The sequence below is a fragment of the Chrysochloris asiatica genome, unplaced genomic scaffold (assembly GCF_000296735.1).
Source record: "Chrysochloris asiatica unplaced genomic scaffold, ChrAsi1.0 scaffold00214, whole genome shotgun sequence".
Taxonomy (NCBI): Eukaryota; Metazoa; Chordata; class Mammalia; order Afrosoricida; family Chrysochloridae; genus Chrysochloris; species Chrysochloris asiatica.
The window spans coordinates 3938178-3955851 of record NW_006408732.1 but is presented as its reverse complement, the minus strand read 5'-3'; the positions used below and the strand labels follow the sequence as shown (position 1 = coordinate 3955851).

The 17674-nt window shown below is 39.9% G+C and overlaps 1 protein-coding gene across 1 annotated transcript in view; it reads left to right on the top strand.

Annotated features, from left to right (window-relative positions):
- Nucleotides 1-17674, top strand: part of FRAS1 (Fraser syndrome 1) — a 797189-nt gene that overhangs the window by 327565 nt on the left and 451950 nt on the right. The window contains exons 7-9 of the mRNA XM_006872899.1: nucleotides 10094-10177; nucleotides 12094-12195; nucleotides 12622-12813. Of these exons, the coding sequence (XP_006872961.1) occupies nucleotides 10094-10177; nucleotides 12094-12195; nucleotides 12622-12813 (378 nt within the window). The remainder of the gene's footprint in view (nucleotides 1-10093; nucleotides 10178-12093; nucleotides 12196-12621; nucleotides 12814-17674) is intronic.

The following is a 17674-nucleotide window of genomic DNA, read 5'->3' as shown; positions in this document are numbered from 1 at the left end:
TGAAGTAGGAACTGTTAGTATTATTCCTTCTTTATAGCTGATAAGGAGTCCTGGTGTGCCACTGTGGCCTAATGTGTCAGACTGTAAAGTCGTTGGAACTGCAAGGTCGGTGGTTCAAGCTCACTAGCTACTCCTTGGAAACCCAATACAGGGTTGCTATGGGTCAGAACCAACTCGATGGCACTTAACAACAACATAGCTGATAAAACTTAGTAACTTGGTTAAGGTACCATATTAGGAGGTGTCAACATCTCTAACTAAGGCAGTTCAATGCCACAACCTCCACAGACTATACCTGGCTTCTATTTTTAATCATTATGCTATAATATTGTTAAGTGTCGAGTCGGTTCTGACTCGACTCTGTATAGGGTTTGCGAGGAGTAGCTGGTGAGCTTGAACCACCGATCTTGCATTTCAACCAACTTTGAAGTCCACAAATCCTATGTTGTTGTTAGGTGCCATTGAGTCAGTACCAACTCATAGTAACTGTATGCACAGCAGAACGAAACACTGCCCGATCTTGGGCCAACCTCATTATTGTTGCCACGCTTGAGTCCATCGATGCTGCCACCTGTCCAATCCATCTCGTTGGGGGTCTTCCTCTTTTTCTCTGACCCTCCACCCTACCAAACATGATATCCTTCTCCAGTGACTGTTACCTCCTGACAATATGTCTGAAGTATGAGAGACGAAGTTTGGCCATCCTGGCCTCCAAGGAGCACTCTGGCTGCACTTCTTCCAACATGGATCTGTTTGTTCTTTTGGCAGCCCATGGCACTTTCAATATTCTCCTCCAACACCATAACTCAAATGCATCAATTCTTTTACAGTCTTCCTTATTTACTGTCCAGCTTTCACATGCATATGAGGTTATTGAAAATACCATGGCTTGGGTCAGGTGCACCTTAGTCTTCAGGCTGACATCTTTGCTCTTCAATACTTTAAAAAGGTCTTCTGCAGCAGATTTGCCTAATGCAATACGTTGTTTAACTTGTTGACTGCTGCTTCGGGTGTTGATAGTTGATCCAAGAAGAATGAAGTCCTTGACAACTTCAATCTTTTCTCTGTTGATAAGAATAGTGTTTATTGGTCCAGTGGTAAGGATTTTTGTTTTCTTTACATTGCAGTGTAATCCATACTGAAGGCTGTGCTCTTTGATCTTCATTAGTAAATGTTTTAAGTCCTCTTCACTTTCAGCAAGCACGATTGTATCATCTGCATATCACAGGTTGTTAATGAGTTTTCCTCCAATCCTGGTGCCATGTTTTTCTTCATATAACCCAGCTTCTTGGATTATTTGCTCAGCATACTGGTTGAATAAGTATGGTGAAAGAATACAACCTTGTCACACATCTTTCTTAATTTTAAATCATTCATTGTTTCTGTGTTCTGTTCGAACAATTGCCTCTTTGTTCAGGTACAGATTTCTAATGAACACAATTAAGTGTTCTGGAATACTCATACTTCGCAATGTTGTCTATAGCTTATCATGATCCACACAATCGAAAGCCTTTGCATAGTCAATAAAGCATGACTCCTGTATGCTATGCAATATATATGCTAAGCAACATGTTATATTGTTTCCCCCAAATGATGAGTTGCATAGCATTTATGTATATTAGTAAGCACAGTAACAATAGTTGTTAACATTTCAAGTAGTTTATAATTTCTCAAGATATTTATATGCATTGTTGTTGCTGTTAAGTGCCATCAAGTCGGTTTCAACTCATAGCAACCCTGTGTAGGGTTTCTGAGGAGCAGCTGGTTGATTTGAACTGCTTACCTTATGGTTAGTAGTTCAGTGCTGGTCCTACAGCACCACACCAGAGTAACATATAAGTAAAACACTAGTTTGCCATAGAAAAGCACTTCTAGGATTTGAGATCTAGAAAAATTTGCAATCTGTCTTCAAAGATGCTCATAATTTTTAAGTAAATATAAGGCTTTCATTTTAAACTTACAAAAGAAATTTTTGCTCATCAAGGAAAATTTAGAAAAGACAGAGAAACAGGAATGAAAAAAAATCACCCATATTTCAGCTCTTCAAGAAGACTATTCCGAGATTTTTTTCTTTTTGTAATTCATTCCAGTTTCTCCGTAAGCAAATGGGAATTTGTTTTTGTTTGATATTTAAAATCACATTTTAGAAATTAGTGGTAATCCCTGACAAAGGGAGAAATTCCTGTAATCATCTAAAAGGTTGTTCTCTTAATGAAGGAAATAAATTTATATACTAAAATTGTTTGTTTTCAACTATGCTCAGTTGCCTTGTGAACAGAGCCATAACTCCTCCACATTTTCAAGGACTCATTAAAACGGTCTGTTTAGTCAGGTGTGGTCTGCTGTAGTTGAGAGCTGTTTCTGGTGATTTTACCACAGGGCAGCCCACCTGTTATTTTAATACCATAGTTTTCCCCTTGCAATATTAATTAGTCTGAATGTGTTGGACTACATATTAAAAAAAAATTTTTTTTTTCAAGAAAGAGGATTGATAATTACTTTTCTTACTGCCCTGCATACATGAAAGATAATTTGTAGCCCTGGTGCACGGTCAGCAGTTCGAAGCCACCAACGTCTCCCTGGGAGAAAGATGAGGCTGTCTGCTCCCTTAAAGATTTACAGTGTTGGAAAATCTATGTTTCAGCTCTACTATTTTCTATGGGGTCACTATCAGTCAAAGCCTACTCTGACAGTAAGTATTGGGGTGTAACATTTGAGGGGATCTCTTCCCATCCTTATTCTTTAGACTCCATTCCATTTTAGTTTAGACTTCAGTGTTGCAGAAGAGAAGTCTGAGGTTCACCTGCTTTCTATCTCATGTTTTACTTTATTGAATACTTGTAGGATGTCTCTTTTCTTTACAGTTAAAATATTTTGCAAGGTATTTACATGTCGGTAGCCATGAATTAGAGCTGACTGTTCTGGGTATGTTATTTTTACCCACTAGTGCCATGAGCTGCCAAAAGAACCAATAGATCTGTTTTGGAAGAAGTGCAGCCAGAGTGCTCCTTGGAGGCCAAGATGGCCAAACTTCGTCTCTCATACTTCAGACATATTGTGAAGAGGGACCAGTCACTGGAGAAAGATATCATGTTTGGTATGGTGGAGGGTCAGAGAAAAAGAGGAAGACCCCCAACGAGATGGATTGGCCAAGTGACAGCATCAGTGGACTCAAGCGTGGCAACAGTAGTGAGGTTGACCCAGGATCGCGCAGTATTTCATTCTGCTGTGCATAAGGTCCCTATGATTCGGTACCGACTGAATGGCACCTAACAACAACCGAGCCAAGTGTTAAGCAGGTTTTCATTTAGTGGAGCTCTGTTGAACCCACATCAGATCTTTTACTCTCTCCACAGCCCCCCACAAACCATAATCCCTAGATTGCACTGCTAAGAGCTATTTTCATCTCGGTCCATAACTGGGATTTTATTTTGGGGGCTCTGCCCTTCCTTACTTTGCATCACTGCCTCTGCCTTTCCCAACAAACATATTTCCCACCCATTTGTTTTCTGGGCATTATGGGTGCTGACTAGACATAGAAAAAATGATACTGAGATTGATTTGGTGAAATGTAAGAGCTTGCAGTCTGTCTGCCTCCAATAGGAATAGCTACTGTCCCACTCTTGGCCAAGTGGCAGCATTGATGGATTCAAGCGTGGCAACAATAGCAAGGTTGGCCCAGGATCAGACATTGTTTCGTTCTGCTGTGCATTAGGTCGCTCTGAGTCGGTGCTGACTCGATGGCACCTAACAACAACAATTGTCGCACTCTGCAGGGATGAAGATTATATTCTGTTTGATATAGGAAGGCGGTGCTCTCTATTCAGGCTTGACAGCAAATGAAGTTTCCAGGATATCCTGTGGTCACTGGGACTTGCTCTTGGTGCTGGCAGTAGATTAGTGGTAGACTTTTCATGTCATTCTATGACTTCAAAGGTTTTATGGGGTAAGGATATTTTGTTAGTTACAGTATATTGTAAACATATTTACCACTGCTATTTTTATTTTAACATTCTGAAAACCATAATTGAAAATATCCTTAATGGTAGTCCTACCCAACAGTGTAGGACTGTTCATTATTTCTTAAACATTGCACCTTTGTGATTTCTGAGAACCTTATATTAGACCTGAATTGACATGTGTTTTCTGTAAAGGACCAGATAGTAAGTGCTTACAGCTTCACATGCCCCATGTTGCTAACAATTACTCATTTCCGCCATTATAACATGAAAATAGCCATAGACAGATGATATTGAAGGAAAAATCCCAAAATGCACTGAAGGCCTTGGCAAAAATCAAGGTTCCCTTGGAGGGCTAGAGCTGAGAATGAAGCATCCAGCTGATATGAAGCAAGGGGAGACACACAAGAATGTCCAAACTTGCAGACAGTACCCATTTGACCAGGCCTCGAAGGCTTGATAATCAGAACTTGACTAGAGGAAGATTTTAAAAAATTTTTTTTGATAAAGGAAATGAGTGTAAATTGCTACAATTTGATGAACTTGACCTATACTCATGGATGTAGTAGCTCAAAATACCAACTTAGAGGGAATGAGTCTTCACATCAAGTATCAATCCTATCCCCTCTATATATAGGGCAGGTAGGGACAGGCAACTTAGACATTGGCTACCTAAAATGTTGTTGTTGTTAAGTGTCATCGAGTCGATTCTGGCCCATAGTGACCCTGTATAGAGTTTCCAAGAAGCAGCTGGTGAGCTTGAACCACCAACCTTGTGGTTCAAAAGACTTAGCAGTCTGAAGCATTAGCCCATAGTGCCACACCAGATCTCCTAAAATGAGGGGACGATAAAGGCACAAAGTGAATGACTTACAAGTTTTCAGGAGGGAGTTTTAGTTTCAGAGTGTGCAAGGGAAGGTAGAATCCCCACTGAGTAGTTTCATCTTGTCTAGACGGGTCTGGTGAAAAGAGATGGGGATATGATTCTTATGATCCAATAGTGAGTAATTGTTTATCATGACTAATTGTGACTGTCACAACTGTAAAGGTAAAAGTTTTGTAACAAAAACAGGGGAGTAGTTAATCTTACAGTCCAGGAACAGAGGATCCTAGGACCATCAAGGAAGAAGAGCACAGGTGGAATGCGGGACCCTTTCCAGAGAAACAGTGACACCGAGATTGTGGGAGAGGTGAGAACATTGAGAAAGGGGGCATCTGAGGACTCTGGACTCATGGAAAGAGAGTGTCTGGGTGCTGGCGATGAGGAGGCAGATTTGGAGAATATGTACCTTTGATTGTTTAAATTATCATATATTCCTGAGTGTTTTTTGTACATGCCCCGCCCCCCCCCAAAAACACACACACACACACAAAAAAAAAACCCAGAGGGGAATGGAAGCAAATATGTTGAATGATGATGCACGGAGGAGATTGTAATCATTGCAATGACACAATGGTATAAAACTGATGTTCTCCCATGTAAACTATCACTCAGTTCACAATAAAAACTTAAAAAAACAAACAAGGCTCCAAGAATTGACAGAATACAAACTGAAATCTTTAACAAACTTATGTAGTACTTGAGGTATTCACTCATCTTGGCCAAAAAATTTGGAAGATAGCTATATGGCCAGCTGATTGGAGGAGATCCATATTTGTGCCCATTCCAAACAGAGGTGACCCAACGGAATACAGAAATCATCAGACAATATCATTAATAATATGCAAGTAAAATTTTGCCTAAGATAATTCAATAGTACATTGACAGAGAACTGCCAGAAATTCAAGCTGGATTCAGAAGAGAACACGGAACGAAGCATATGATTGCTGACATCAATTGATCCTGACGGAACACAGAAAATGAATACCAGGCAGATGTTTACCTGTGCTTTATTAACTATGCAAAGGCTTTGAGCTGTGTGGAGCATGGTAAACTATAGACAACATTGTGATGAATGAATATTTCAGAACGCTTAATTGTGCTCCTGAGAAACCTATACATAGGTAAAGAGACAGTTGTTAGGACAAAGGGATATTTAATGGTTTAAGATTAAGAAAGGTGTGTGCAGGGTTGTAATCCTTTCATGATACTATTCATTCTGTTCTGATGTGGCACTGTGGGATAAAACATGGAACTGCAAGGTCAGTTTGAACCACAAAGTCGGCAGTTCAAACTCATCAGTTGATCCTTGGAAGCCGTATACATGGTCGCTGTGAGTTGGAACCAACAACTTAAAACCACTTAACAGTTACAACAACAACCATGCTGAGCAAATAATCTGAGACGCTGGATTATATGAAGAGGAATGTGGCATCAGGATTGGAGGAAGATTCATTAACAACCTGCTGTATGCAGATGATATAATCTTGCTTGCTGAAAGCCAAGAGAATTTAAAATATTTATTTAGTATGGATTGTGCCTCCATGTAAATAAAACAAAAATCCTTATAAGTGGGCTAATAAATACCACCATGATAAATGGAGAAAAAAGATTGAAGTTGTCAAAGATTTCGTTTGGCTTGGATCCACAAACAACACTCATGAACGCAGCAGTCAGGAAATCAAACGACGTATTGCAGTGAGCCAATCTGCTGCAACGTGTTTAAAGCAAAGATAATCAGTCTAAAGATTAAAATGCGCCTAATCCAAACCATGGTATTTTCAGTCACCACATATGCATGTGAAAGTTGGACAATGTGTAAGGAAAACCACAGAAAACTTAATGCATTTGAACTGTGGTGCTGGAGAAGAATACTGAAAGTACCATGCACTGCTAGAAAAACAAACAAATCTGTGTTGGAACAAGTACAGCCAGAATGTTCCTTAGAAGCCATACTTTTTGGGCATATTATCAGGAGGGACCAGTGCCTAAGGAAGGATGTTATGCTTTGTAAAATGGAGGATCAGTGAAAAAGAGGAGGACCCCCAATGGAGTGGATTGTCACATTGGCAGTTGCAATAAGCTCAAGCTTAAGAATGTTTGTCAGGTTGGTGGTTAGTGTTTCGTCCTGTTGTACATAAGGCCCCTATAGGTCGGTACCGACTCGAGAGCAGCTAACCACCACCACAACACAAATTTGTAAACTAACAGGCATGGCTGCATTTGAATAAGGCTGTATTTACATAAAACTCATTAGTGGGCTGGCTTTGGCCCATGGGCCATAGTTGCCTGACCCTGTATTAGACTGGACACTTGGCTAGAGTTATAGGAATAAGGTATATAATAGGAAAAAAGTGTGGTGGTAGTGGTGATTATATGCCATGGAATCAGTTGGACTCGTTGTTGTTGTTATGTGCCGTGGGTTCTGACTCATTGTTGTTGTTGTTATGTGCCGCGGAGTCGGTTCCAACTCATAGCGACCCTGCACAGGGTTTCTGAGGCTGTTAATCTCTACAGGAGCAGATTGCCTCATCTTTCTCCCAAGGAGCAGCTGGTAGTTTCGAACTGCTGACCTTGCGGTTCGCAGCCCAATTTGTAACCACTACGCTACCAGAGCTCAATTGGACTCATAGTGACTCTATATAGGGTTTCCGAAACTGTAAATCTTTATGGGAACAGGAAGCCCCACTGATTAAAAAAAAAAAGTGTTTTTCCTGCTTCTCTGATCGACCTCCCTGCTCAGTTTCTTATTATTTTCCTCTCTTGTCCTATATATAAAGTACCAGTCCAGAAGAGATCTCAATTCTAAGTCATGTAGTTCTCTTGTATCCCAGATATTTTTTTCTTTTAGTGCTTTTTATGACTGCTTTTGTTATTTTTCTGTGATCCTCCACATGATATCCTGGAAAAGGATATGTTTGGCAAAGTGGAGGATAGGAGAAAAAGAGGAAGACCCCCCCAACGAGATGGATTGGCACAGTGGCAGCAGCAATGGGCTCAAATGTAGCAACAATTGTGAGGTTGGCCCAGGACTGGGCAGTATTTCATTCTGTTGTCCATAGGTTTGCTTTGAGTCAAAGCAACTTGATGACACCTAACAACAACAAACAACTTGTTTTTCAGTATTTGTGGAGAAAGTGTCTGTTTATATCATTTAAGTGTATAATCATATATGACAGGAAAGCATAATTTTCCTCATACCAACCACTACATGAGTAATTCCTCCTTACCACACACATTGGAGTTGGCTTACATAGTATATTTGGGCCTCATCTAAGGTTGTTAAAATGCTAACTCTGTGCTTGCTCAAGGTTTGTGATTATGACTTTTGTTTCCTGTTTACCTAACACTGTATAAGCATTTGTCCTTTCAGTGCATTTGTTTGCTATATTAAAGCTACTGTATAGTGTGACATCAAATATACCTTCATTTTGCTTCCTCACTGAAATTTCATTAAGCTGAAAAGTTCCGTATTAGGTAAAGAAATGCTCAGTGATTTCAAAGCATGTCCCATTTTCATACTCTATTAAATATCAATAGTCATAACATCTTGCATATAGAATAATAAATAAAGTAACCTGGTCTAAAGCAAAGAGGAAACTATTGTTTCTGTAATTCCAGTGGTTCAAGTGTTTGAAATAAATCCTGCTAGATAGTAATACATTAATTCAACTGATCATACGTAACTGGATTGAAGGACTACTGAGGTAAGACTAGAGCTTTCCATGAATAATAAGGTTATTTGACCCCCAAGAACACTTGCCTTCTTGTTCTCGTAGAATAAATACCAGAGCAGCTGTGATAATAAAATCTTATTTTCTGCTTCTTGTGAGAGAAACTGAAGATAGCTGCTCTAGAAGTAAGATGTGTATAAGATCTTCTACCAATTCTTAGTCTTTGCAACTTGGTTCATTCTAACCCTTCTTCCCTGCCTTTAATCTGTCTACCTTCCTGGCATTGAAAAGGACTGTAGAGGTACGTCCAAGTGAGATGATGCTTCTGTGGAGATTAGGGAAGAGATTGTTACCATGAAAATGCTTCTTAAGGCAGCAGGGCAATGATCTGACATTCTAGGTGTAGGGTGGGAATAAAGGAGTGGTTGTTGTTGTTAATTCCTCTCCCGTTGAATCTGACTCACAATGACCCTGTATAGGGTTTCCAAGGAGCAGCTGATGGCTTTGAACTGCTGATCTTGTGGTTCACAGTCCAGGGCTGATCCTACAGCGCCACACAAGGAGAGGTAGAGGTGAGAATATAGGTATAGGAGAGTGAGCAATGATGATTTGTGCATTTAGTTTGTCACTCACGTTTCTCTGTACTGAATTATTCTGAGATATGTAGGGATATGATTGATTTCTTTTACATATTTAGGATCTTTCTAATGTGCATACATAAATATGTGGATACATATAAAGACATGAAAGAACAGGAAAGTGCTTATCCAGAGAGGGATGTGGTCACTTTGAGTTTGGAGGTGACTCAGCAGGAATGTTAATATTCTTAAAGATTGGTAAGGATTAGCTCTGAAACCCCCCTGCCAATCATTTACCTATTAGCGGTGTGACCTTTGGCAAGTTACACAACCTCTCTGATCTCTTCTCATTTGTACAGCAAGGGAAAGAGCATCCACATCATGTTGTTGTTGTTGTTAAGTGTCAGCAAGTCAGTTCCGACTCATAGCTACCCTGTATAGGGTTTTTGAGGAGTGTTTAGTGAGTTTGAACTCCTCTACCTTATGGTTCAAACCAACATTGCAGTCTGGTTCTTATCTTATAGTGCATTTAATTTCTTGTTTCATGCTGTCGAATCAGTTCTGACTCATAGTGACCCTATATAGGGTTTCCAAGAAGCAGCTGGTGGATTTGAACCACTGACCTTGCAGTTCAGACCAACCTTGTGGTCCAGTGCTTATCCTCCAGTGCCACACCAGGACTCCACATGCCATATAAATCACCTAAAAGACTATCTGGCAAATACTAAGTATATTGCTGCTCCTTTTACTGTATGTACTTTTATTAGTTCTTAAAGGACTAGACTGGAGGAATGTACAAACTTCTTAAGGGTTACACTGAACTGAGAAGTACTAATTCTTGTCAAAGCCCCAGGTGACCAATAAAAGCTAAATGAGAGGAAATTGCTATTATGGATGTTTGAGGTACATGATTGAGTTGGCCGTGAACGGTATTTTCCTTCCATTGTAGATTTTATTGATATTTTCTTTTAATGGATTTCTCCCCTCATTTTTGGTGTTAAGGATGAAACTTTGGTCCGAGTTCCTGGAAAATGTTGCCCACAGTGCTCTGCACGATCCTGCTCTGCAGCTGGCCAAGTGTTCCAGGTAACCTTTGACCTTTGCAATGGAGGTGTTTTGACATACCTCTCCGCACATCTCCCTTCTGCCTGTTCAACTCCTCACTGTTCCTCCCCACCCTCATGTCTGACTTGCTGCCAGGATTAGAAACCTTAGCACAGAAACGGCTTTTTTCTCCTTTTTACTGAAAGCTTTTCTGAAAAAAATTAAGTTGAAGGGGATTAGAAATATAAAGGAATGTGCTGGCAAGCGGAATCCTGGTTCATGAACCTTTGTGAACTTACTGTTCATACATCTTGTGGGGGAGAACGAGCTATCATTGGTTACCATCAGTTTACACTTAGCTTTGAGTCTTTGGGAATGTGGCACATGTCTGCTTTGGTTTGGTTTTCTGTACTGATATCCACAGAAAACGCCCACATGGTGGAGAAGCATGAGGAGGGTTAAGGGAACGAGGAAGGTATGCAAGAGGTTGTTGGTGGAACCTGCAAACTTCAAAATCACATTGTAGCAGTCTAGATAATTATAACTAACACATAGTAGGCACCAAATAAAAATTAGCTCAACATATTAAATGAATGAACTGTCTCGGGAGTGCCCAGCTGATCCAAAAGAGGGTTATATTATTTAAAGTAAAGAACTAACAGAAAAATAAATCTAACTGCTTCCCTTGCTGGCAGTCACTCTAAGAAAGACTAGGCAGAAATCGGTATTATGACCTTTAGTATAGAATTTGGGATTAGGCTCTAAGGAATGGCTGTTTCACAATTTTGGACAGGTCACTTGAAATCTGAATGAAAGTATCTAATTGAGAAAAGACGTTTGTATGCTTTAGGCCTGCACGATCCAATACAGTAGCCACATTTGCTACTTAACATTATATTTTTGTTGGATAGCCTGTGCTAAACTGATTTCTCTTTGAAGACAATCTCTATGCTTTTGACTTGCAAGCAACCAAAATACCCTTCTGAAAAGTAAAAAATGATGAGAAGATTTATTTTGTCAAAACAAGAAGTTCATAGGGCAGTTGCAGAGTTAACCATGGAAGGGCTCAGTGATGTCTTCAAAGATCTGAGGTCTTTTGATCTTTCCACGCTGCCATCCTTAGCATATTGACATTTGCGTTCCATCTTGTCCCCTCATAGTCCCAAGATGACTTCCTCACCTCCAGGCAGTTGTCTGTTATATAATTAATTACCAAAAAAGGCTGGATGGAAGAAAGATGTGAGATTTTCTTGTTTCAAATTAGAGAAAAGTCTTCCTGGTTCTCCATTGCTTTAGACAATTTTCTTAGAGGACCCCTCAGTTAGAATTGGGACAGTGACTCTACCCTAACTGCAAGAGAAGCTGGGAAAATGAGTATCTAACAGTGAGAGCTGGGTCTTCTGAAAGATAAAAGAGTTGAAGAATGACTTGTGACAAGCCAACCAATCCAGCCTACCAAAACTTCCTATTCATTTTAGCGTTTCCTGGGTCTGTAGGTTCCTGACACAGAATGTGTCCGTAACACCTTTGTATAATGAACATAATTGAATGAAAAGGATCCAAAGTTCCCTCTGGACGTTTATTGACTTTCTTCTTAGAAATTGTTGCTACCTACCTAAATTATATAATTTCTTAGATATTCCTTCAATGTTGTTGTTGTTGTTGTTGTTGTTGTTGTTATGTGCCGTGGAGTCGGTTCCGACTCATAGCGACCCTGTACAGGGTTTCCAAGGCTGTAAATCTTTATGGGAGCAGAAAGTCTCATCTTTCTCCCGTGTAACAGCTGGTAGTTTCGAACTGCTGACCTTGCGGTTTGTAGCCCGATTCGTAACCACTATGCTACCAGAGCTCCTTCAATGTAGCACAATTAAAATTTATAATTTTGTGTGTCTGTGATTTTGTTGTATATGTATGAGGTTATATTTTTGGCTTTCGTTTTCCTGTCTTTTTGTACTCAGCATGGTGAGCAGTGGAGTGAAAACATTTGTACCTCATGTATATGTGACCGGGGTGAGGTCAAGTGCCACAGACAAGACTGCCCTCCACTAAGATGTGAAAAGGTATTATTTGAGTGTGTAGCTTGATTTTCTAAGCTTTATTTAAGGTCATTTAAGAAATGCCTTTCTTAGTTCAGTGTGCCCTTTGTAGGAATTTAATGGTCTAAAAGTTCAGAATGTTATGAAGAAAGATGAGGTTTCCTAGAAAAAGCAAGGTGAAGTAGAGGGAGCTTGTCTCAGTGGGGTTAGGTGGGGGAAAGCGGTGAGAAGTAGTGTCCAGTGCCCCTATTGGCTCTGATCATGCAGGAACCTGGGTGGCACGAAAGGTTTGTGACAGACCACTAGCCAAAAGATTGGCTTTTTAAACCTACCTGGCCATCTGCTTGCATGAAGATTATGGCCAAGAAAACCCTATGGACCAGTTGTACCACATGAAATTGCCATGAATTGATGCAACAACCCTTCACAAACTGTCCTCTGTTACCTCAGGGTCAGAGCAGAGCTCGGCATCATGGGCAATGCTGTGAGACCTGTGTGTCTCTTGCTGGAAGCTGCTCCTATGATGGGATCTTGCGGTACCAGGATGAACTGTGGAAGGGCTCAGCCTGCGAGTTCTGCATGTGTGACCGTGGCCAAGTGATCTGCCAGATTGGAGAGTGTGCCAAAGCGGAGTGTGCCCAGGTAAAGAAGCAAAGGCCCATTCACCCAAACGATAACAATTCTTTCCCATGTGGTAGGTGTCCTGGGCTTGTTCTTTAATTGAAAGCGGAGAGAATGCTTAGCTTGACTGCTGATATTACAAGAGAACTTCTACTGCACAGATTCTCTGGTTTAAAGCGAATGTCACTATTTGTTCAGACTGGCTTGGAACAGCCCCCTGGAGCTTTTAGCTCTGGAAGCCCTGAGCCAGACACATGAAAGGGACAGGCATGCTATGGAACATTAGCCTATCAGTTAGTGCAGCTGGACTTCACTGCTGGTGGCCTGCCCAGTTTGCTGTGGTGGTGAGACTGAGGTGCACCAGTAGCCTGACTTCAGCTGCAGGGTGCACTTGGCAGCATTTAGCAGAAAGGAGAGCCAGTACCTAAGGTGCTGCTCCTGTGCATCAGAAAAGACGGTGTTTGAGTGTTTTGTTTTTAAGAGAGAGGCAAGGAGACTTCATAAGCAATGAGCTCTACTGACCACTGTTAACTTCTACTGTCTGCAGAAAATCTAGGAGCTTTTAACAAAGCAGTCTCTGTTTGAACTATAGATGTATATTGTAGAGGAAATGCTTTTTACTTTTGCTTGCTTCTTTTTTTTTTGTAACTCAGTTTTGACCCATTGCAAAACAAATTGTTTCTAAGGTTGTCTCTTTTCCCCTTCCACACCCATCCGCCCGCCCCACCAATTCCCCCCAGGGAATTTGAGTTGGTGAGGAAAACTTGAGAGATCTGAAGCACTGGGTATCTGGAAAGGCATTTTTGCCTTTGAGTCCTTCTCCCCCATTCCTCAGCTCTTCTAACACTGAGCAGAAGGAGGAACAACCTTTCAAACAAGTCTGTCCGTGACAGGGTTATTTTTCATTTTGCCTCCTACTTCTGAGTCTTGGCAGAGCTGAAACATATTTAGGTAAAAAAGGGTTTTGCTTTTGCAGATTTATTTTCCCCCACATGCCTTTTCATTTATTTTCTTTCTTTATGGTGGTTGGGGGAGTGAGAATAGTTGGATGAAGATGAAAAAAAAACCTAATCAGGGACATTTACTTTCTCCAGTAATGTGTTGAGGTGAAGGCTGGGCTTCCTTGGTCTGTCCAAAGGATCCAAAGTTTAAATTTGTCTAATAATATCCCAGGGTTAATGGAAACTCTGAGAGGTGGTCGTGATATGTGGGTTTTTATACCACCTGCTTTACATAGATCTGAACAAAGATTCTTACTGAGAGAAGATAATGAAACCCTACCTTCAATATTAATGCATGTTCAAGTATCTGTTGTCCATAGACAACTGAACTGTGGAACTATTAGACCATCCTCTTGTCTGGTATTAGAACAATGGAGACAACTGATGAAGGGGAGAGAGCAACAGTATTCCCCACACCAGCCCCTCACACTTCACTACCTTACTCTTTTCTAGTTTCTCTTCTGTCTTCTCGTTTATGAATGGAGAAGGCCTTATGCCTATGTGGGGGAAAATAGACTGCCAATTTGGAGAAACCTTTAAACCACTACATTGCTTTCTTCCAGATTATCTTCATGTTCCCCAAATTTTGTTTAAGGCACTGAGTTCCAAACTGGAAGAGGAAAGGAGAGGGAAGTTAAAATTTGACTCAGATTAAATGCCATGGAAAAGATCCTTTAGCCTCCACATATGTTGTAACACTGCAGATATGTAATTATTGAACTTGTTAACCCCTGGAAGTACTAGCTTCCCATCTCCTGTCTAACTTGTATCACTGGATATAAAAAGATAAATGAGGCACATTCTGCCTCCAAGAGATCGCAGGTTTTGGGGAAAGTTAGATAATGTAAACAGAAATTGCCATGGCACCAGCCACTATGGAAATATTAATTAAATGCATTAGATACAATGGAATGAATGACTACCTCAGCCAAGGAAGCATAGTGAAAATACGTTACTGGCATTTTTATTCAGTTTACTCAGATGTCTACCTGATTCCTCTCTAACATATCAAGGACATTTAATTTCTAATCTTGGACATCAAGGTTCTGGAAGATAGATTAAGTCTAAGTGTATGCACATCCACAAAGGTACATAGAAGTAAACGTCTTGAAGAGACATGAAATGTACGCCTACAGTATTTCAATCGTTATCAAGTTGACTATCAACAGCAATGTTCTGAATGACCTTGAAATTAGCATGTCGGCATACAAGGGTTCTTGGTCAATAAAGAAAAGTGACTTGACCCTTGTTTTTGACATAACAAGCAAAATGCTTAGACATGACAACATAAATAAATCAACTATGGAAAGACACAATGCACTGGTTTTTGCTTTTCTATGTTTTACGACATCTTTGAGCATGAATTCAGATGAAGTCAAATTACCTTTTTCTGTTTAAAAACCCTAGCATCCAACTATGAGGCATAAAATGGTGGAAACTAGAAGATTGTAGCAAAATGCACAGACCATGGTTGTTGGTGGTGGTTATGTGCCATGGAGTTGCTTCTGACTTATAGTGATCCTGTATGGGTTTCCAAGGCCATACATCTTTAAGGAAGCAGAAAGCCTCATCTTTCTCCTGTAGCTGCACTATAAATATGAGCTGCCTTTCTCTTCTCCATGGAGAAAGTTTGTGTTTTCTTTTCTGATGGCTAGTTAGTAGATTTACAGAGAATTTTTGGTCTGGTGCGTGTGGGTGTGATCTACTGGGGAGGGTTAGCTGACTAGGTCTGTCTTATGCAGCAGAATTCTCTTAAAAAGAAAATAAGTTTACTTCACAAAGCAATTTTGCTCAAAGGAAAAGTCAAATGCTAATTGTAGGGTGTTCCTCATTGCAGTGAATTAACTCAGTTTGGAGCATCCAGGCTTCTTCTATAAATAGCAAAACTGTTTAGAACTTCCTATTTCACCAAAACTGAATCTTGTTCTCCAAGAGCAAGTCTTGTGTATTTACAGTAGTGGTTGAAGTCTCAGAACAGCCGTTCTTTGCCTTATCTGGGTGATGCATATTCCATTTTCAGTTTTGTCTGTGTATGTTGTAGTGGGCACTCAACAGTCATCATGCATTTTGTCTTTAATAGAAGTACATATACACACCTTGTTTGAAAGTGTTGTTTTAAGTGATTTAGATTACATGCATTATAAATGCCTTTATATGCTTTGAGAACAGATTTCAATATGTTTCTGGAGTATGTCTTCACTACTAGTTGATTTGTCACGTTTCTGCAAAACAATTTATATGTAAATATGTCTGTTCTCTACAGCACTCACTGCTCTCAATCAGCCTCTGACGGACATTGAATTTTGATGGACAAAGATCTATTTAACCCCCTTCTTCCTGAAATAACTTTTGTTGTTGTTGTTATGGGCCATGGAGTCGGTTCCAACTCATAGCGACCCTGTACAGGGTTTCCGAGGCTGTAAATCTTTATGGGAGTAGAAAGCCTTATCTTTCTCCCATGGAACAGCTGGTAGTTTCCTACTGCTGACCATGAAATTAACAGCCCGATTCGTAACCACTGAGCTACCAGATTAGATACCCTAAAAAGTTAGTCTCTCATGTAACACAAGAGTGCTACTCTTAAATAAAGTTTATTTCTTCTTTATAAAAACAATGCATCCTAGAATATTTTAAGAATTCAAGGAAAGTAGAAGCAACTTAAAAACCCATCCTTAATGCTACTAACCAAAGACAAACAATGCTTTTGCATTTTTATTTGGTGCCGTTTTTTTAAACTTGAAATATTTTTGTGTTATTCTGTTTGTGCAATTTTGCATTATTCACTTAGCATTGGTTTTTTTAACACTTTTAAATGCATTTTAAATGTAACATAGATCCCAAATTAAATAATGTCTTCATTTACAAAGCATTACTATTCTTTAGAAAGTAGATGCATGTTTAGAAATGGGAATGCTTTATATCTTACAGATACTAGATGTTAGTATTTGCATATGAAAAATCATAAATGGAGATTGGATTTTTAACAGTGGACTCCCTGGGAGATAGGGACTCAGGGGACTTTAACGTTTAAGATAGAGAATTCAGAACTATTTAAATTTTTTATGTTGTCCTTGTGTACCACTGAGTGTGTGCCAGTGGCCCTGTATAGGGTTTCAAGGAGCACCTGCTGAGTTTGGACTATTGCCTTGTGGTTAACAGTCCAGTGTTTATTTTGCAGCACCATATGTTATTCTTAAGTCCCATCAAGTTGGTTCTGACTCATAGAGTTTGAATCATTGACTTGATGGTTAGTCTTTATGGTTAGTGGTCCAGGGCTTATCCTATCGCATACTTTTGTTGTTGTTAAATGCTGACAAGTCAGTTCCAACCCATAGCAGGGTATTCTGTATGGGGTTTCCAAGAAGCAACTGGTGACCTTGAACCACCAGCCTTGAGGTTCAAACCAACTTTGCAGGTCCAGTGCATTAACCCACAGCACCACACCAGGACTCCATAGCATATAGCAAGCATTTATTATTTTGTAATTAAAATTGTTTTTTAAAATTGAAAGTATTGATATTGTAAAATTAAAGTGATAAGACTTGAAAGTTAAATACTCTCCTAGTGTGGGATGTGTTTTCTTCTATTTTTGAAATAATGATTATGTAAGTTGAATAGCAGTAAGGTTTCAGAATATTGGATGAAATTAGTGTTCACAAAAGTGTACAAGGAGTCCTGGTGTGATGCTATAGGATAAGCACTGGACTTCTAACAAGCAAGGTTGGTGGTTCAAACCCACCAGTGACTCCTTGGAAGTCCTGTATAGGGTTGCTATGAGTTGGAACTGACTCAGCAGTGCTGAACAGCAGCAACAGCAAGTATACAAGTATTACCAACCTGGGAATAAGTTTCACCAACCTGGGAATAAGTATCACCAACCT